Source organism: Adiantum capillus-veneris, chromosome 8, assembly GCF_014529385.1.
Source record: "Adiantum capillus-veneris isolate H3 chromosome 8, ASM1452938v2, whole genome shotgun sequence".
NCBI lineage: Eukaryota > Viridiplantae > Streptophyta > Polypodiopsida > Polypodiales > Pteridaceae > Adiantum > Adiantum capillus-veneris.
Window position 1 is genome coordinate 158,140,305 of NC_140938.1, and position 22,232 is coordinate 158,162,536.

Genomic DNA, 22,232 nt, shown 5'->3' on the forward strand with positions numbered 1-22,232 from the left:
GCACTTTTTACCACCATCGTTTGCTTTCATTGTACAAGCCGTCCTTGGACTCCCTATCACTTTTGACAATTTAACCTACTCAAAACCTTATTGTCAGTCCCAGGAGGAGCAAAGTTACGTGTGTGTGTGTGTGTGTGTGTGTGTGTGTGTGTGTGTGTGAGAGAGAGAGAGAGAGAGAGAGGGGACATTGAGCTTGGGACCACTTCTCAGAACACAAAGGAGATCCTCTATATTTTGTACAGTTGGTCATTCCGCTTTGTACACACCTAGAACTTATGTCACATGCATGGAGGATTTTTATACATAGTACACTTGCCCAACATTGAAGAGAGTCTCGTGCGGGATGTTCAATATTGCACTGTTTTCCCTACAAAATCGCCGAAGAAAGGCATACATGTAGTCCACAGCAAATTTTTTTAGCCAACTTGAGTCATGCCGCGCTCTCACAACAACATCTCCAAGGATATGGACAACACCATGATACTTGGCTTCATTTAGGAAAGTGAGTACACTTTCAGCTTCTGATGGTTCTTGCTGTGGGAGCGCAAATCTAACATGCTGACTTGCACTAATGTCCTGTGGCAGTGAAGAAGACTGAAGAGATGTCATCTCAATCGACCTTTCCGATTCGACGGACACGATGGAGTCGCTGCCTCCCGTAATTTGGGACTCCATTGCCCTCGCAAACACCGAGGTTTCTGAGAGTTGCGACCCACTTCCTTCCTCGGAAGTCTCTAGCGTTGTATGAAATCTAATGTACTGAGCTAAATTCTCTAATAAATTGTCCTCAAACTTTTCATCCCTCTTGTGAAGGTCCCTGTATCCATATCGAACTACACATCGGTATAGACGGTACTCTTGACCACCAATTTGTCTGAAAAGGAACCTCTCCTCGTTTGGAACAGTATTTACAGGAAGGTATTTTATGCAGACGAAGACTACCACCGTGTGCATAGCTGGGATATGGGTCATAAAATGGGAGAAAATTGACGGAACTCCATGAGCCAATTCTGAGTATATGAACCCAATCCCCGGCACCCTCATCGATTCATAGCGACCAGCTAAATGCAGGATCCAATCCATTGGCAGCTTGTTTTGCAATTCGATCTCATGCTTCTTCAGGGTGCCATAATGCCACGAGTACATAACAAGCAAGAACACAGCACCGATAGCCAATGGAGCCCAGCCACCTTGCTCAAATTTGAATAGCATGGATGACAATAGGGCCAATTCGACAACAAGATAGACAGAAACAAAGATGACAATCCATATAAGCCGTGTTCTCCAGACTAGTAACATGACCAAGCCCATTAAAATTGTAGTCACGAGCATCAACGCAACCACTGCAATTCCTGCAAAACCAACAATATCAAGCCATTATAAATAGCGTTCCAAACATAGAAATCGATGAATGATGAGAGGAGAAGTCTAAGAAACTAACCGTACGCGTTTCCTATTTGTACCGTTCCCTGAAAACCTGCCGTTATGATGATGCAAAGGACCATCAATATCCAGTTTATTTCTGGGATGTAAACCTGTCCTAAATGCTGTGTCGAGGTGTAAATCACTTTCACCCTCGGAAAGCAACCAAGAGCCACTGACTGCTTGACAATCGAGAACGTGGCGGAAATGGTTGCCTGGCTTGCAATGATTGCAACGATAGTTGCAATAACAAATACTGGCCAATACACCGGTCCTGACATAAGAAGGGAAGAGATTGGTTGTTTACAAATGCTCAAGGACATGGAATGCACCGCCCATGAATGGGCATAAGCAATAGAGCTATATACCTTGCAAAATGAGGACTTCTTACCAGGTATAGACTTGTAAAAGGCTTGTGAGACATCATCAGGATGCTTAGCAAGATAGGCAGCTTGACCCACATATGATGCGAGCAAGCACGGGAAAACATAGCCTCCAAAAGCAATCTAAACAATTAACACAGGATATGATTAGTTCTACCACTAGAGTTCCGATGTAATTGCACTAAATATGTGCATGAACATACCTGGACCGCAGACGTTGAAAAATGCCCTACATCAGCATACAGCGCCTCAGTACCTGCAAAATTTAAACGTCAGAAAAATTCAGCAATTCATGTCAAATCACATTGCAAATAAGCTCCTCCTTGATGACCAACCTGTAATACTGAGAAGAACACCTCCAAGAGAAACCCAGCTCCGCTTTTTGTTTCTCATCACGTAACGTACTATATACACAGGGTTGAGGAATGCTTGCAGAACTCCATGGTCATGCTTAATGATGTTATATATACCAATACTGCCAATAGAGAGAAGCCAAACAAAAACCGCAGGGGCAAAGAGCCAGCCCACTTTGCTTGTACCAAAGCGCTGCACACTAAACAGAGCCACTAAGATAATGCAAGCTATTGTCACCACCCAGTCTGCCAAGAAACACACATTTGTTACTTCTTAAGGCACTTGCAGAAGTGGCAAGGGTGAGATTTCCAGGTAAAACCACTCACCCTTACTGATGTTTGTGTCATTCAGCTCAAGCCCACCAACCGATGACAGTACTGCAGGTAAACAAAACAGTTCAATCGACTGGATAGAACTTGGTGAGAAACATCTGTCAACCTTGTTAAGGTACATGGAAAAAAATGATGGTTATGGCTAGACGACTAGAGCAAGGTAACTGTTCCCTTGACTTTCCTTTCCTTACATGCCATAATCTGCTTAGAAAATAAGATCCAGTCCAATTCCTTAACCGACATATCTTCTGGCACATCACCCACAAAAGGCCTAAGAATGCTCACATGAAATGCATTACGTAGCTTCCAACCTTCTAATATCTTTATTCTTGAATCTATAAGCTACATCGCTGATCTTATCCAAGGCCAAATGCTGTGAAGCACAAGTATAAGTTTTTGGTTACAGAATGAGACGCTCTATAGGAGGTCTACCTCAATGCTTTCATCTACCTCTACCACAATGTTCCTATAACGTATACATCAATCAGATTTTCAATCCTAAAATTGACTCTCTCTCTTTCCACTTACAGAACCGGTTTTCCTCCTATATTGTCAAAGCACCCCAAGGGAACTGTAGCTTTTATTTGAAACTAATCACATTTCTCATGTGTGAGTAGAATGGCAATGGAGCAGAAAATTGACGTTTAAATACCTGACATTGCAGGGGTCAATATGCCATCTCCAATAAGCATAGATGTGCCAAAAAGGACCAACAGCACAAGAAGCCTAGAACCATAGTAATTCTCTTCCAGCCATCTCTTTGTCCTGCTCGCTAATGGCTTTGCATCAGCATGATATCGATGGTACGTGGTCAATGCTCGATCCGTTGGGTGTTGATTGGGAATAGTGTTTATCTTAACATGGCGGCATATTAGTGAGTAAAGCGCAAAAGATCCTCCTAAAAAGAAAAGCAACATCAGACTAATAGATCATAAATAGCACCTCACTCCAACATATGATGGCCTTTTGATTCCATGGTTACCTTCCCCATTGTCGTTTGCTCGCATAACAATCATTGTATATTTCAGAAGAGGTAACAGGAATAATGCATAAGTAATCAAGGCAAGAGCTCCCATTAGATCTTCCCTATCATCAAATCCATCAGGAAAGATGCTGTGAAAGACATACAAAGGGGAAGTTCCAAGGTCCCCATAAACAACCCCAAGGCTTTGAAATGCAAAGCGGAGGGTGAGAAAAGCTGGAATGGCCTGCACAAGTCCAAAAGCCCATGGTTAGGCGGTAGTGATGTTTTGTTTGATGAATACATATAAAAGACTGTGCATCTCAGATGAGCCATTTTATGTGTGTGCATGAGAACCTAGCGTGTACCGACTACGTGAGACCTCTCCATAGACAAGAAAAGCAACTATCCATTTCCGAACAAATGGTTAGCTTTGGAAATAAAAAATTCAAACATAGGGTTTGGGTAAGATGACAGAATTCAGTGACAGAGTAGAGGAGTACCTTTCTTGCAGTTAATAGACCTCTGAGTCGCCCAGCCTCGACATCGAGCGGTTGGTCCAGCTGCAAGTGCGAATTGTCCATCTGGGAAGAGCCCAACATGCCCACTAAGAGCAGAGAGCTTGTTGCAAACTCTACACTTCTACGGCAAGAGGCAAAATCATCGCTTTTGCTTTTTCGCAGCGAAAGCACGGACCTCTCTCTCTCTCTCTCTCTCTCTCTCTCTCTCTCTCAGTCTCCTTCCCTGAGCAACTAACAGAAAAGCACATAAACAGTTCAATTATTGGGAGTTCGTCATACGCAGATTGAACACGGTTTCCCTTTCACGTGAGCGCAGAATCTTTTCTACGCGTGCGGGTTGAGAGAGAGGAAGACTTAAAAGAGAGTGGCGCCTTGTGTAGGATTTAAAAAGCCCCAAGGCATTCATAAAGTTTATATAAAAACACAGCACTACCCACAGTTTGTAACAAGACACGATACTCCAAGGTCCCCCTAGATCAGGTGGGTGGGTGAGCAGTGGGAAGTGTATCTATGTGTCCACGTGGGAGAATAAAACGTAGTCTTTAGAATAACTCTAGGACGAGAACAATGCCTCTCTCTCTCTGTGTGTGTGTGTGTGTGTGTGTGTGTGAGTGTGTGTGCAGTGCACATTGTACTCGCAAGGGTTCTTTTTCTTCAACAAGGTCCACAACTATTGTAGAAAATGATCCAAAATCTCCAAGTGTGGAGATAGCAACACAACCACTCAACCAACGACATCGAAAACCATGATCATGGCATACTTGGTATCGTTGCAAGAGATCGTAAACAAACAAGGTAAAGACTTACGGACATTTGCAATAGAAAAAAGAATGTTAAGGGTTCTTGTGGTTGAGAATGAGAATCTCAAGAGGACACTTGAGATGAAAACAACACGTTTGATGCAACTTCAAGAGGAAGTCAAGGAATGTAAACGCTCTCTTGTGGACTTAATGCTTTGAAGGAGCACATGACCATGTATTGAAAGAGGAGAAAATTGACACCAATGAGACATGAAAAATTTACGTACAAACAAGTCTTGGGCTGATGTATGTGGTAGTAATGTGGTTCCTAATTCCTTCCTCATGCAAGCTATGGCTCAAAGAAAGAATGTTGAGAATGTGGATGTGGAGGAGTTGAAGGAATGGGAGTGACGCTCTAAGAACATTGTTATTCGTGAAATTCTCAAAGAGAAGTTAGAGACACGTCCTTCTCTTACCATTGTTATTGAAGATTTCTTCAAAACTCCACTTTGGCATGTCCGGAGTTATGGTCTATGGAGCACATAAAGTGGGTAAGCAAGGAGCTCTTCAATCGGGAGAACGGCCAATTGTATGAACCATGCCGGATGAGACCAAACGAAAGATTATCATTGATAATAGTTGGATCTATTTGAAGGATACAAAATGTTTTGTATGTGAAGATCGCACTATTAAGCAACAAAATATGTATCTCAAGGCATATGAGAAAAAGAATAAGAAAAACAAGGATATCTCTCACAAAGAAAATGTGCCCAAGGAGGAGGAAAGTCCCTCGAGCAAATAGGGATGCGCGACCTATGAGGCCGAGTTACAATTGAAAATATGCTTTTGGAATTGCAATGGATACCTATGGAATGCGGGGGTTGGCATTGATGATCTAACAAGCAAAGCCGCTATTGTACTTCTTGTTGAAACTTAGGAGCATGATACACAAAGGATTAACGGCTCAGAGGATTACAATGTACATTCATTGATATGGTCAAAGAATCTCAAGCAACAAAGAGGGCAAGGAGAGGTAGCATGTATGGTTAAGAAAGGATTGAAAAATTTTGTATCAATTGTGAAAGACGACAAGTACAAACATTATGTATGGCTGAAAATTATATGACACAAAAAAGAGCACCCATTTTTGTAGCCGATTGCTACATTTCTCGTCATGATTCCCCCTTTTATGCTTGCATGGATAAAGATCATCCATTTTTTTATTTAGAATAGGAAATTGATTATTTGAAAGGCGAAGGTGACGTTATTTTATTTGGGGATATGAATGCTTGCACAAAAATATTGCAACATGATACTCAACAATTTGATATGTCATACATTTCAAGGGAGTTGCACTACAAGTGGTTATGTACACTTGTGACGCTTTTAGCGACGACAATACATTGGTTTTTTTTACTCCCCGACGTCGCTAAAAGCGTCGCTAGAGCGTCACTACGAGAACGTCGTTATAGGCATTGCTATAGATGTCGCTATATGTGTCGCTAAATAGCGACGATTGTAGTTTTTCTGTAGCGATGCTCATAGCGACGATTGTAGTTTTTCTGTAGCGATGCTCATAGCGACGTTACAGAACCTTATATAGAGACGCTTATAGCGACCCCCGAGAGTAAAAAAATTTGGGTGGTAGAGCATTGAATGCCCTACCACCCATCAACCATATTGAATGTTTCCACGATAAAGTATACCTAAATGAATCCAAGATAAGCAAAGATTCACCTTTGAAAGAAAGTGCAAGGTATAGACCCAAAGTAGTCACCCACACGAAAATATAACCATTAACTCCATCATGCATAGTATTGTTTGCAGAATAAAGATACAAAACTGACAAAAGTAATTGGAAAAAAGTGAATTGACGAAAGTAAATCAATGACAAAATTATACACATCATAGGCAAAACCACTTGATTGTTAAGCTTTGCAAATGTAATAGCTACAACACAATTGTCATTAATTTGAGAAAATACATCATTTTTCAATAGTTAAGAAAGACGTATGCACGTCATCTCATTATACATGCTATGACAAAAGAAAACTAGTGCTATCTGGCTACAGCTAGACTAACGTCGTTTAATCAGGTGTCTCATTGCGTCAAAGCGGTGTATGTGTCGGATTCTGCAAAAAAAAACAATAAGACTTTCTATAAGTATAAACATATAATTACAAAACAGTTTATTATCTTAGGTTATCATTAAAGTACAACAAATACAAAAGAGTAAAGTGAAAATACTAACTATACCGCCGTGAGAACTGAGAATGTCCATCAGGGCGTTTAAGCTCTTTCTGTTCACGTACTCGCGCTCGTACAGGGTGGGGTCACGTCCTGTCATCGACCACTGTTTAAAACATACAAAGAATACATTATGTTAGAATTCAAAAGTATAAATAGATGTAACTACCAAACCTAAAGGGCAATGCAGAAACACTTACAAAATCGGCCTCAAATGATGCCCACCCGCCGCTCTCCAAGTGGTGCGAGCTCCCTATCTCTACTCGCGCTTTGACTGCCTCCTTTTGTTGCTTCCACTTGTCAGGATTCTTGCGCGCTGCACACTTCGTATTCTTTCAATCTTCTTTGGCTAGCCAATCTGGTCTGTTTCACCCATGCTTTATTGCTTTTTGTACTTCAGAATGCTTGTGCTTACAGTATTCGTGCATTCAAACCTTCATCAGGTCTTCATTAAAGCGCTCATCTCGACTTGACACGGGAAACTCGTCATGCAGCATGTTGATGACTCTATCTTTTAATTCATTTGGTACTTCACTCTAGGTGTTTAGTATGTAGTGTCGAAACACCTAAGAGCAAAGACCGCGCGTGCGCGAGATCACCTTCTTGCCTTCGTCATCCAAGATGATGTCGTTGCTCATGTCGATCGAGTACGGTAAGTCCCCTCGCCTATGACGTGTGAACCTGGGTGTCTCAGTAGGGGTTTCGAGTGGTGTCTCTAGTGGGGTCTTGATGGGGGTACGGAGGCCAAGTGTCTCCACTGGAGTATGGGCCCCGAAGCAAGGAGTGTCGACTCGGGTGACTCCCAAAGGAGTATTAATGGTGTATAGCCAGGAATGGCCGATATCCTCACAAAACCTGGCGTAGATGACAAGGTCGTGGCTGGTGTGGGGGCAGGCAAAGAAGGGGAAGGTAAGGAGCCTCATCGAGCACAAGGCGGTGTCGAGGAATCAGCGGCGGCATCCCCACAGCAACCGCCGCCACCACCACCAAAGCGATGTTTCCTAGAAGAGTGTGAAGATCGTCTTGTCGACATCGAAGTCTCAAAGCTCATTGAATGCTCCGAAACAGAGGGAGACGTTGAAGGAGTGGAACGACGTGATGGTGCTCCAGAGCGATGACGCTCCTCGTACCACCTCCTCCATTGGGTGACAAAGAAGAACGAAATTCATCATAATCCGTACATGCATTAAACACACGAACATTTTATCTTAATATTAAATGAAGAAGAAAATATGGACAAGTTATAATGTATACTATAGATAATAGGGGGAGGGATTCCTATGGAGAGAGAGAGAGAGAGAGAGAGAGAGAGAGAGAGAGAGAGAGAGAGGACTCATAAAGGGGGAGGGATTCCTGTGTAGAGAGAGGGAGAGAGGACTCATAAAGGGTGGCACACCCACCTGCATTCATCATTGTCTTTTCTCTAAAGCTTTAAAAGAAAGAAAAAAAACCAGGTCTTTGCAGCTACTACTGCGCCGCTGTCACTCTGCATGAAACGGGGCAAGGACTGCATCATTTGAAGATGGCAAACGTGAACACGATGCAGAGGCGGGTGAAGCTCCTTGGTCAGGTTGCAATACTACTAGCAATGGCGCTCGTTCTGGGTATCGCTGTAGGGGTGAGTTTTACTGCGCGCGCGCACACACACACACACAGAGGTGTGCATCTTTGTGTTTGCCGCTTGCATTTCATGTAGCTCTAACCTGCAGAGCAGAGGTGAGTTATGCTAGTGCAGTCGTGCTGAGAGAGAGAGAGAGAGAGAGAGAGAGAGAGAGAGAGGTGCCTTTGTTCGGGAGTAGTGCTAACATGATTGAGTTGCAAATGCACAGTGCGATTGGGAAGGTGGCAACTTCAGTCGGTCATGTAAGAACGCAAGACTGTCTGTGGACGGGGAGTGGCTGAGGACCCGACTGCGGAAACGTCAATGGGGCAATTCAAGAGAGTACCATCTACCTCAATGACAAGGTGTTCAACAATGGAGGCATATAGACAAGAATGGACAAAAAGGCACGTGAATACATTATATATTATGAAACGGAGCGAAATTGTTCAAATACAATGATTATGGCTTTAAGAGGTCTCTCTCTCATCCTTGCATAGCTCAGCATAACTCCCTATGTATATATAGAGCTCTCCATTTGGGCAGATGTCCTCCGTTTTATTTTGTAGATCCTCTGCATACATCACATATAGAGTAGCAACTTGATGCTTATCTGGCACCACCTCAGCGGCTTCTAATTGAGCATCCTCTCTGATATCCTCCACTGATGCCACTGTGATTGGCACATGGTAACCCTCATACATTCGTGCACTACGAGGGGCTACCTCTATGACGTACCACCAGTTTGATGCAAACTTTGTAGGATGAAATACCACCTGCCAAAGCCACATAACCACATGAGTGCTTCCAAGCACATAACTTCTAAAATTGGTTGTTAAATATTTACATACTTACTTGTTCACAATGCTCGGGTAGTACGAAAGTGTCTCTTAGGTCGGTCCATTTTTTAGTTGAATCCACCTAGAGGAAACCGGACTCTCCTCTGCGCACAGTAGCGTTGCGACCCTCCATGTTTATCTTGAACCGTTGCACGTTGAACAAGTCAATAAAAAATCCTCTATAATCGATCCTCAAAATCTTTTGTAGCGTGCCGAAGTAAGTGAGTTCCGCCACCACAGGATGTGCATCAGAGGATCGTCCTCGACTAGACTGTTCAAATTTTGCCATGATTCCACAATATTGTGTAAAACGTTTTTTGTCGTGCCGTTCCACCCTAAAATGTTTACCTTTACACCATGCTGTTGTGTATGACTTTGTAGACGGCTGGAGAGTCACCATGTGGGAACGTGTTCTTAGAAGATGGGCAATGAATCACTTAGTAATTACTAGAATAATTACTACAATAAACCCACAGTATATAAATAGGGCCCATTACATTGATATCGGGTTGGCAATTGTAATCACTTGTATTAGCGCTTTGGGCTATAATTGCACTTGAGCATCAGTGGCAGTATTGTTGGCTATACTTTTCTCTGTAATCATATTCGCTGTAATCTCAATCATGGTATATATTCAGTGATACTTACTTCTCAACAGTCTTCTGAATCTGAATTTTATTCCAGTCTATAAGTCTGATTCTCATTTCAGTATTCACATTTCAGTCTAGTCTCTGATTTCTGTCTAGTCTGCTGTATGAAATCTTCCCACATGAGTAGCTGAAATCCTTCAACACTGGAATTAGCTGTCTCAAGAGATCAGCTCCAATTCCATTTTGGCGATCACGGTGGCTTGAACTGAAGCTCGTGGACTGAAAGACTCTTCTCCCAGTTGAAGTTTTCAGCAATGGCACCAAAATCCAATCGTGGCCGAAAATCTACCAATCGTGTGGACCCCATTCTTGAGGAGTCAGGAAGAGATTCTGACCCCAAGCAAGAGAAAATGACTGACACTGAGGCTTAGGAGGAGCATAGTCAGGCTGATGAGACGCAGGACTCACAACACTCCAATCATTCTCGACGCAGACGGGCAGAACGGGAAGCACGAAAGGCAAAGAGTTCCAAGAGTTCTCAGTCTCGTCAGAAAGATGCGCATATCAAAGGCAGAAAGGGAAGTCACCATACTTCTAGCAGACAAAACAGAGAAGATACTGATACAAAGACAGAGACAGAGACAGAGATTGATTGGGATGCTGACACTGACAATTGCAAGAAGGCTCCCAAGCGTCAATTTGAAGCCAAGAAGAGAACTGGCGGGATCAGCAGTAATCGAAATGATTACACCTCTTCCCTGAAAATTTCCTTTCCCATATTCAAAGGAGGGAAAAAGGATGATCCTGATGTTCACATACAAGGTTTCGAGCAGTATGCTGAACTAAAAAACATTGATGAAGATGATTGGGGGGAATACTTTCCACAAACCTTGAAGGAAGCAGCAAGGAAATGGTATTACCATTACCCTGCATGCCAGCTGAGATCATATAATAAATTACTTAAGGCCTTCAGGTTGGAATATTCCGACAATCGAGGAGATGAGGATATTCTCTGTGAATTGGATCAGATCAAACAGAGGAATTTGTCAGCCGCAACTATGTCAAAAAGATCAAAGAACTGACCAGACAGTTGCAAGAACCACCGTCTGAGAAGAGATTGAGGGCATGGTTTCTGAATGGGTTCATAAGCAAGAAGCTGAGAGAACAAGAAGTACCAGCCCCTACAAAGAAATTCAATGATCTGGTCTAGCGAGCATTAAAACTGGAACAGCAGGCTAAGAAAGAAAAGAGCCACAAGAAGAGAAGGACTAGTAGCAGTAGTTCGGCTACTGAAGCATCTGATTCCAGTGTAACATCCAGCAGCTCCGAGACCAGCTCCAATGAATGGACAAAGAAAAAATCAAAGAAAGGATCATGGACCAAGAAAATTGAAGAAATGGCTAGGTAGATTGCAGAGATTAGCCATACAAGACAACCGGTCCGGAAGATGGAGACTTGGTGTTCAAGATGTAAATCCAAGGACCACATCTCCACAGAATGCCCACAATGTACCTACTACAAGGCCTTCGGTCACCTATGGAATAATTGTGGCATCCGAATTCACCATTTTAAGAAAGGAAAGGATCTATCAGTGGTTGCCTACAATGAACCAGTAAAGGCAGAGCCAATCAAAGTAGCACAAGAAGATGGACCAGGTACCAGTGGTACTGGTCAAGGACGTGGTAGATACCAACAAGGAATTTGCAAAGGAAGAGGAAGAGGCAACTTCCAGACCAGGAGCATGAATTGCTACACCTGTGGGAAGTATTATCATTTTGCAGCCCAATGTCCAGATGCACCAATAACGACTGCTACTGAGGCTAAGGCACCAGAGCCAGTCCCAGTCAGAGTAGTTACCAGGAGCAAGGGAGTGATCATTGAAGAAATTTCAGACATTTCAGACATTTCAGAAGTACCAGCTAATCCTAACAACAGCAAGTGGGCCCAACAAAGGGAAGTTTGGAAGGCCAAAGGTAAAGAAAAGGTGGTAGATGAGTGGCAAGAGTAGCGGGAACTAGCAGCTAAAATCACAGAGGATTTAGCTAAGAAGCTGCCAGAGCAGCCAGAAAGTTTCGAGGCTAGAGTCATTCAGAAGATACCAGCCCAATCGACTGATAAAGATCAGTCAGTACCGGCCATGATAGAGACCATGCTGGCTGTAGTACATGGACTAGCTGATGAAATGGGAGTGGAAGGAAAGAGTAGTACTGATAAAGAAGAATGGCAGTGTGAAGACACTAGTTCTTCAAGCTCTAACAATCAGTCTCTGACCAGGAGCGAGAGGAAATTTAGGTGAAAATTTGTGATAGAATCCAAAAGCTGACTGTAGAGCTAGAGGATATAATAAAGACCTTACCTGAGGTGGCCAACTTTATCAGACAACGCAGGAAGACTGAGGCAGAGGCCAGAACAGTGGACCTGATGGCTATCCTGGATGATGAAGTTCCACTTATTCAGGTAGATTACAAGGTCAGGAAGCAGTAGGAACCTCCCTCAAGCGTCATATTGGATGGAGGAGCAGGAGTCAACATAATGGGAGCCCATCTTCAGCAAAGAATGGGTATCACTAACATGAAACCAGCACCATTCAAAGTAAGAATGGCGGATCATCGAGTCGTACAAGCGACGGGCATGATTGAAAACATGCAGATAAGAGTTGGGAGGGAAAAATTCAAAACTAGTTTCCTAGTTTTGGATGTACATGGAGCATATGGAATGCTATTAGGACGCCCATGGTTAAGAACAACACATGCTGTTCATGACTACGCAAACCAGACCTTAACCATAGAAGGGGCCAGTGGCAGAATCAAAATCCAGACCAACAACACCAGGAGCTGGAAAAAGGAACTGAGGCCGAAGGAGTTGTGTCAGAAATACCGAGCTAAGAAAATTGAGCGAATGCTAGCATCAATAAATATCTTTCCTTTGGCAGAAATTGATTTGAATGCAGTCCTACTAAACAAAAAACAAGCTGACAAGCAGAAGAGACAATTCCCTGATCAGTTTACTAAAGTCAATACAGGGGAAAGAACCGTTTAGCTAACTGGAAGAATGGAGGAACCAGCTGATACTGGTAAAATAGAAGAATTAGTATATTCTGAAGAGTATCCACTGAATCAGAATAATGATTCAAAGATGAATGGACCTTCTTGGAACTACGCTGAAGACTCGACCAAACGAAAAGGAGGAGGACCAAATTGGTTGCTTCCAGATGATCAGGAAGTAGAGGAGTGGAACCTGGGATCAGAGGAAAATCCCAGAATGATCAAAGTCAACAAGCACCTGAAACCGGCAATGAAGGAAAAGGCAAGGAAAATGTTCCAGAACTATAAAGATGTATTTGCCTGGGAACATACAGATTTGAAGGGAGTAGATCCTGAAGTTTGTCAACACCGAATACCACTGAAACCAGAAGCTAGACCAGTCAGATTGCAAAGATACCGGATGAACCCCAACTATGCAAAGAAGGTCAAGGAGGAGATTGATAATCTCCTCAAGGTTGGGTTCATTATGGAGGTAGCAAGTAGTGATTGGTTATTTCCAATAGTCGTCGTTCCTAAGAAGAATGGGAAATTAAGGGTTTGTGTCAACTATAGGAAACTAAATGCCCAGACCATTAAGGATTCGTTTCCCTTACCTTTTACTAATATGTTTCTTGATGAGATCGCAGGATATGAGATGTATAGCTTCATGGATGGTTATAGCGGCTATAACCAGTTACAGATTTCTCCTGAAGATAGGGCCAAGACCACTTTCATCACTAAGTGGGGAGCATTCATGTATCTGGTGATGCCTTTTTGGCCTGTGCAATGCACCAGCTACTTTTTAGCGGTGTATGATGGAGATGTTTAATGAATTTCTTCATCGGTTCCTCACCATTTTCATGGATGACTTCACTGTCTATTCAGCTGAGGAACAACACCTTCTATTCCTAGAGATGGTTTTTAAACGCTGTCAGGAGAAAAGGATTTGCTTGAATCCATTTAAATCAGTATTTCTGGTTTGGAAGGGACAACTACTGGGACATGTGGTTTCCCGCAATGGAATAGAAATGGCCAATGACAAAATACAATGTGTCCAGCAAGCTAAAGCACCTAAAACTGCTTCTAAGTTGAGTTCTTTCTTGGGGTATGTGAATTTTTATAGAAGACTTGTACACAAGTTTGTCTCTCAAGCAGTACCACTATATGAGCTTAGAGAGAAGACCAGTAAGCTCAATTGGACTGCTGAGTGTGAGGAGAGTTTCCAGAATTTGAAAAAAGCCATTACCAGTAAACCAGTCCTCAGGCAACCGAATTGGGATATTATTTTTCATGTACACATAGATGCTTCAGGATTGGCAATGGGGGCAATATTAGCTCAGCCAGATGGCAGAACAGACTATCCGATCTATTTTGCTAGTCGGAGATTCAGTCAGGCTGAACAAGGCTATACGACTACTGAAAGAGAAGCCCTCGGAATGGTTTTTACCGCTACAAAGTTCATGCATTACCTATTGGGGAAGTTATTCCATTTTTATGTGGATCATCAAGCTCTTCTGTTTATTAACAAAGTCATTATTCAAAGCATGCTGATAAGATGGATGACGTTCCTTATGGAATTTGAATTCAGAATTTTCCATAAGCCTGGCCGAAACCACTGTGGAGCTGACTTTCTTTCCAGAAGTACAGAAGGATATTCAAAATCACCTCTGAGAGATGAACCAGTGGATGATGATCTATTTCAGTTAGAAGCAGAAGAATCAGTGGATCCTGAATGGTATGATATTTATCAATTCCTTTCCCAAGGTGCCTTTCCAGAGGATTGGAAACAGAATCAGAAGAAGGATCTGATCATAAAAAGCCTGAAATTTACCATCATTGGGGGAGTACTTTATCGATTGGGTGTGGATGGTATACTTCGGAGATGTGTCCCTATGGAGGAAAGAATGCAAGTTATCTCCGAAGCGCATAATGGAGAGTCTGGGGGACACTTTTCCAACGAAGTGACCTACAAGAAGATTCTGCAAGCAGGTCTGTGGTGGCAAACAATGATTGTTGATTTCAGAAGCTTTTGTAAAACTTGTGACATATGCCAAAGAATGGGCCGACCAACAGCTGCAGACATGACTCCCTTAATGCCAATACAACCATTGGGAGTATTCATGAAATGGGGACTGGATTTTATGGGACCTTTTAAGAAGGTGACTCCCAGGAAGAACAAATACATCGTGATGGCTACTTGTTATGTTACCAAGTGGGTTGAAGCTAAAGCTCTTCCTGACAATATAGCCAAGTCAACTGCAAGGTTTCTATTTGAGAATATTGTCTATCGATATGGATGTCCAATGGAAATTGTGACCGATCAAGGGACACATTTCATCAATGATACTATGGAAATCCTATTGGATATGCTTTCAGTCAAGCATCAAAAATCTACTCCTTACTATCCCAGATGCAATGGACAGGCTGAAAGTAGCAATAAGACAATTAAGACTATTCTCACTAAGGTGGTGCAAAAGAAACCAGACCAGTGGGATTTGAAGCTTCAGACTGCTCTCTGGGCTTATAGGACAGCTTATAAGGAAACTACTAGAATGACACCATTTAGAATGGTGTATGGTACTGAAGTTGTGGTTCCTATGGAGTTTGTAATCCCCAGTCTGAGAATGGCTGTAAAGTATGGACTAGACTTCAACCATAATCTTAAGAAAAGACTGAATGAACTGATGCAGTTAGATGAACTCAGGCAAAGAGCTATATTGGAACAGGAAATTGTTCAACAAAGAAGGAAGCACTCGCATGATCGCCGAATTAAAGTCCGAGAATTCCAGAAAGGAGACTTAGTGCTTCTATATCAGTCTAAATTGGGTCCAAAGAAGCCGAATTTGAAGATTGCCTGGGCAGGACCTTTTGAGGTTGATTGGGTTTTATCCAATGGCAGAGTGAGATTAAAAGACTTATCTGGACTGATGTTGCCGGGAGTATATAATGGAGCAAAGATCAAACTTTATTATTTAGAGACCAGAGAAACTAGGTTAGAAGAAGTCACTAAGGAACTGGAGGTTGTTGATCAAGAGATACCACAATCAGATATTTTTGGTCTTTTCCATGTGCAACCAGTTCCACATTCAGAACCAGTACCTGAAAAATCAGATCATGCTGATTTAAGAACCAATACCAGTATGGTCCAGCCAGAGTGGGAATCAGTTCAAAACCAGTATGAACACACTTTCCAAATTTTACGTAGCCAACGGTCAAGTGGTATGCCAGTGATAATTATTACAAGGATGGATTACAGTCTTGTCCAATGCATGTTTGCCACGATAGCAACGGCGCACACAAGTCTAGGAGTGGCGAGTGGTGGAGATTTTATGGCGCGAACACATATAACAGTCAGGAGAATTAGCATTTTTCCTCATAAATCTCCTGCGCGATGCTTTCCTCCTATCAACCATTCGCCATCGCCGAGCTCCGAGGTTTCTTCACTACAGTCGCAAACTTCGACCTCTGACGAGACAGTTGACGGTCAGACAGCCTTACCAGCGACACCAGGCAACGGCTTTAACACAAGTAAGTCCTCTGCGCCTTCGCCTGTTTCATCGTCGTCGACCTCATAGTGTATGGTTAGAAAGAAACGCTCAGAGAAGATGCAAGAAACTCTTGAAGAAACCCAGGCTATAGTTGATGAGGCAAAGGCAAGCCTTCCTGTTCTCTCATACAGTAAAATCCAAAGATATGTTTTTACTGATCACGCAATGACTCTGCTACAACTCTGGGATCTGCGAGTTGTGTTGCAAGCCACAAGGATTGCTTTTCAAACAGATATTATTAAGCAAGTTCTTGATTCCTTTGATGCTGAAACTAGCAGTGCTGTGATAAATAATAGGAAGGTGTCAGTGACACCAGAGGCCATTGCATTTGCATTTCGGATGCCTAATGAGCCCAAACCGTCTGTGGAAACTGCACAACAAATAAGTACTGCTCTAAAGGAGGACGAAACAGCTAGAAAGAAGCGCAAGGCAAGTGCTCAAGGAGTTCCAGTAGCAGGACTGGAAGCCTCCGCTGCTTACAGGTTTGTAGCAGAAGCAGTTAGTCTTAAGAATAACCCAACGTATGTATTAGAGAAATTATTTGCTATGCTGTTGGCCAAGATACTGGATCCACAAGTCCATATCAACCTGTGTCAAATACTCTCGCATAATGTACTCCAACAGACTGGCAAGCTGAAATCTCAAACTGTTTTCAAGGCATGGTATGTTTGACAATTTCTGTATTGGGCTACTGCTACAGATGTTAATGAGCAGGTAAAGCAAGCATAGAATGAGCAGCCCATTTCTAAACCAAAGAAGATTGAACTGTCCTCAGACCACGAGGAACCGGACAGTCAAACAATTTCCAAGGACCTGAAAAGGAAAGCCACTGTAGAGGAAGCTGACAGTTCAAAGAAACCAAGAATTACACTAACCAAAAGCAGTGAATTCTTGAAGCAAATCGAAAGCCAGGTTAAGGTAGCGAGCACTGAGACAACTGCACCTGATCAGTCAATTGTCAAACTTACAGTTGCTACTGGCTCTGGGAAAGATCAGGTAAAGCCAGTCACTGAGGCGAAGGTACCAGACCAGTCAGGAGACAAAGGCAAGAATCAACTGGATAAGGGGAAAGGTCCAGCATCCTCAACTGTGTCTGAAACAGTTCCTGCCATTTCTGGAAACCCTCTGCAACTGGTTAAAAAGGATAAGTTGCAGCAAATGCAAACTCAGAAATTGAGAGGGCATCTCTTACTCACCAAAACTGATTATGCATCTCTACCTTATGTGGCTCCTGTGGCAATATATGAACCTGTCGATTCTGATCCAACCACGGTCAAAGACATATGTTTAGTACTAATACAGTCTTCTTGGAATACCATTGTCAGCTGTATAGGACAATTGGTGGAGGTTGCTGGATCAGAAGATGAGATCAAAAAGCTTAAGGTTGATTTGGCAGAAACACAACATCAGATTGCAACACTCCAGAAAGCCCAGGAAGTGCATAACATACAACACAGGGTATTGGAAGCTCAATCAGAAAGGTCTCAGGAGTTGTTGAACAAAAAGCTAGCCAAGGCTGAGTCTGAAATTATGATCATGAAAAGTCAAAGGAATGAGGCACTGAGAGCTGTAGAGCGAGCTGAGGCAGAGCTCAGAATGAAGCGGGCAGAATTCAGGAAGCTGCTAATGCACCATACAGCTCTGAAGCGTTCGCTGACTGACAAATACATCTACAATAGCTTGTTTGAAATTTTAAACCTCGCAGGAAATGCTATTTTTGACCTAGAAAATTTAAAGTCCTTAATGGAAAGTCTGCAGAGTGATTTGCAGGACAAGGTGGGTGAGTTCAATAATGCTCTGATGAACCAAGCCATAATGGATTATATTGAGCAACAGACTTCCCCAGATGAGGAAGAAGAAGATGAAGAAGATGAACCCGATCAGGAGGAGGATGATGAAGAGACTGGGCATACAAAGGATATGATGATGCCCCACCACCATCTCCACCCCCAGGACCTAGTACTGGTGGGACAGGGCCAGATGAAGGAGGCTAGTCAAAGTCAGACCAACCAGACCAGACTGAGGGACAGCAGGAAGGACAAGAAACAGAACACGAGTTGGGTCATCAATAGACTGAAGAACATCAACCCAGTAACATTGGGAATCAGCCCACTGATCAGTCCCATCACAGTAGAGAGGCTAAAGGGAAAATGAAGGTTAAGGATGAAGGACCAGTGAATAATCATCAACCCAGTAACATTGGGAATCAGCCCACGGATCAGTCCCATCACAGTAGAGAGGCTAAAGGGAAAATGAAGGTTAAGGATGAAGGACCAGTGAATGATCATCAGAATTCACTGCAGCTCATTACCTTGAATAAGCAGCTAAGACATCAACAGGCCTCCATCACCAGACAGTATCTGGAGGATGATGCTCTCTGGGCTGATTTAGAAAGATTCCAAAGATTATATGTGGGAGCCAAGGAAATGGTAGAACATTGAAAATCTGTTGCTTTCCATGATAAAGAAGCTTGTAGACTACCTGCGCATCCCAGTATAGTTCAGCTGTTGGAACGAGTTCCGAAATGGATACTCAATGCTGATGAGAAACTGGTAAACCCGCACTGGCAAAGACAGTCTACTACAGATTGTCAGTCTTTAGCTCTAGAACTGGAACTTCTGTTGGGTAACACATTAGGAAAAATATGAACCCTCTAGGGGCCCTTTGGGATTAAGGTTAATTAGAGGCCAGCCAATGAGAAGAGGGTGGTGGACACACTCTATGCCCTCAAAAATGTAGGGGGACAAAGTAGTCTTACACTTTTTAAATGGGCTCTTACCTAGTGAGAAGGTGGGGTGGGGGGGGGGGGGGGGGGGGGGGGGGGGGGGGGTGGGCCATATGGAACCTCCAACTTCCCTCCTTTTTGATCCGGTTTTGAAAAAATCTCAAAAATTTGAAATTTTTCAAAAATTTCAAAACTCAAATTTCATCTTCTGAAAACCCCCCTAAAACTATTTTATGGTCAAAAAAGCATTTTTTGATCTCAAAAAGTCAAAACGTGCATCCAAAAACCCTAAAATTCAAAATTTTTAAAAAACTTTTAAAAAATCTTTTTTTGCTATCCAGAGCTCCCCCAAAATTAGTTATTAGGCAAAAAGGGATTTTCTCTCTCTAGAACCCCTTTTCCAACCCCTCCTTGGTTGCAACCATCACACTCATCCTCTACTCCAACACTCTCTCTCTTTACACCATCTCCATTGCTGCAGCAAGGAAGCTCCTCTCTCCTCCCCTACCACCTTCCATTGCCACACCAAGCAAGGCTTATCCACCTTCTCCTCCCAGTGCCACACCAAGCAAGGGTTGTCCACCTTCTCCTCCCATTGCCACAAGGGTTGACCATTTTCTCATATCACTTTATCACACCTACATTGTAGCAACAAGTAAGGTTCTTCTCCTCCTCCTAGTTTGCTTTGCTCAACCATGGCCAACTCTACTTCGCAAAGGCGACCAAAGGATGAGGTCACAGCACTTGCATGCCACAACACTAGAGGTGTAGATGATGAGTGGGTGCCACAAGAGTTCACCAAAGGTGCTTGGGTATACATGCAACCATCTGCTGTTGGCCCTCATCGTGTGCGAAATCGTGCAAACTTGGATCTTCATTGGAAAGGAAAGCTCCTTGGCTTCAAGAACCGCAAAGACAAGGGGACCATAGCCATTGTGCAACATGTTTTCTCAATGTCAACCATGCACTTGCAACAACCACCTCGATTTCCAACACATTGTAAGTACATGTTTTGAGAATACAAAGCTAAGTGTGAAATCACAGTGTAATGTTATTATGGATTCATACTTAACATTTGTCATGCATTTATAGTCATATTTCCATCCACGTTGGTGGAGGAGCAGCCACTACATAGTCTCTCTGGCACATTCAATGCTATACATGCGGATATTGGAGCAATAATGTTCCCGCATCTTTGCCCAACCAAACTGGTTCAAAGAAGGATTTTCTTCTATTCTCACTCCTATATTGTCCCTACTTCTACACAAGCATTTGGAACGCTTGAACCCATCAAAGTAACTTCCTTATTAAGTATGGAGTGGCCGGTCCTAGATTTGTGGTCGGTAGCATCTTTCAAGCAAAAGATGATAATGGATGTTCAAAACTCTTTGAAATACTCTCAAGCTTTTAGGTCTGTGGGCTTGAGCTGGTGTTTGCCTATTCATTGTTTTGTGCACATTTTTAAAGAGTTTGGATTTGTGGAGACTACCACAATGCTTGTATGTAAAGATGCGCATTACGAGGAATTAGGAAGGCTTTTAGAAGAGGACTGGGGTTTTGTGGAGGGCATGCACAACGGGGACCGGTACCGTTGTAAGGTTGGAGCTTCAGGTATTGGAATGCGCTATTTGAAATCCCGCACCTCCTTGTACATACGATTTTACTATGATCGTTGGATGTGCAAGCTTGGAGTGTGGACTCCCTTATAGAGTGTAGACGGCACTATTGCAAGCTTTGACATTGCAGTGAAGATACCCAACAATGCTTTGGAGGCAGTCCAAGTGAACAAGCATTGGACTCTCAGTAATGTTCGAGAACATTTGGTTATTATGGGTTTTGAGGCCCTTCAACAAGCACAATTTCGTTTACAAGGTCACAAGGTGAGAATCCTTCCACCACATTTTCAATACATCATGGTTTGTCGATCATTAGATGCTTATTGTTATGAATGTCCGCAGATTGGGAAGAGAATGGAAGACAAATTGAAGGTCGAGGAGGACTGGGGGATAGATGGAACTATGCTATCGATCTTATAACTTTGTAACTCTTGCAATTTTCATATTGATCCCCGCTGTAATCAACATGATTTGCTTCGGCAAATCATGCCTTTGAATATAATTTTTTGCATTGGGATGAAAAATCATTTTTTGGTGAAAGTGCCTTTTTTTTTTTAATGTCTTAAAAAAAGGATACATTATAAAAGGGGGCCCACCTAACTCATTCACTATATTCACTTTTGCAACTCCTGAGCTCCTCCACTCTCTATCCACACCCCAGGCTAAACATGGATGCTGCCACAGCCTCTACATCTGTACCCACATCCACCCCTTTGTCACGCTTCATCCTCTTCCTCGAGGACACCAAATACAAAGGGAAGTTGGACCTCCACACCTTTTTTACTCGTCTCCCCGACCTTGACGCCACAGTTTCCCTTCACATGGATGCATTTGAGGAGATTTCTGCGTTCATGGAGGAGCACATCATAAAATATTCTGTATCTATCCCCCCACATACAGGGATCTGGGTGCCTTGCGATCTTTTGCGCTATATACACAAAGGTGATCGTCCATTCGCCAAGCGGTTGCAACGATTCCAAGAAATTGCAACCAATGCAGGCCATTACTTGGACGAGCAAGCCCCTGGGGTGTCAGCGCTCAAGAAGCGCAAGTTGGGGGTGGAGTACCTTTCTCGGCTCGCAACATTTATCTTCTTGGTGAGCGAGGAACCTGATTTGGAGGAGCTCCGCTTACCACACCTTCAAGTTGGGTCCTTTATCAAGGACACCAAGGAGCAGCAGGTTATCCCCATGAACCCTGCAGTGGAAGGAAAAGCACACCAACTGGAGTACCCTAGGGGTCTTGAGGAAGTGGTTGAGAAATCCATAGTTGCGGCTGGCCCTAGTGACGCTCCAGTGCCACTACCACTGACGGATGTGGCTATCCCAGAG

The 22,232-nt window shown here is 43.1% G+C and overlaps 1 protein-coding gene across 1 annotated transcript; it reads right to left on the bottom strand.

Annotated features, from left to right (window-relative positions):
• Positions 1 to 209: 209 nt before the first annotated feature.
• LOC147453244 (potassium transporter 11-like) lies at positions 210 to 4,253 on the bottom strand. The gene is made up of 9 exons (XM_086518689.1): positions 3,956 to 4,253; positions 3,474 to 3,699; positions 3,144 to 3,389; positions 2,486 to 2,536; positions 2,141 to 2,404; positions 2,009 to 2,061; positions 1,814 to 1,928; positions 1,442 to 1,696; positions 210 to 1,352 (listed from the first exon to the last, which is right to left on the bottom strand). Exons 1-9 carry the CDS (start codon positions 4,052 to 4,054, stop codon positions 298 to 300), a joined length of 2,364 nt encoding a protein of 787 aa, XP_086374815.1. The 5' UTR covers positions 4,055 to 4,253; the 3' UTR covers positions 210 to 297.
• Between the last annotated feature and the right edge of the window lie 17,979 nt (positions 4,254 to 22,232).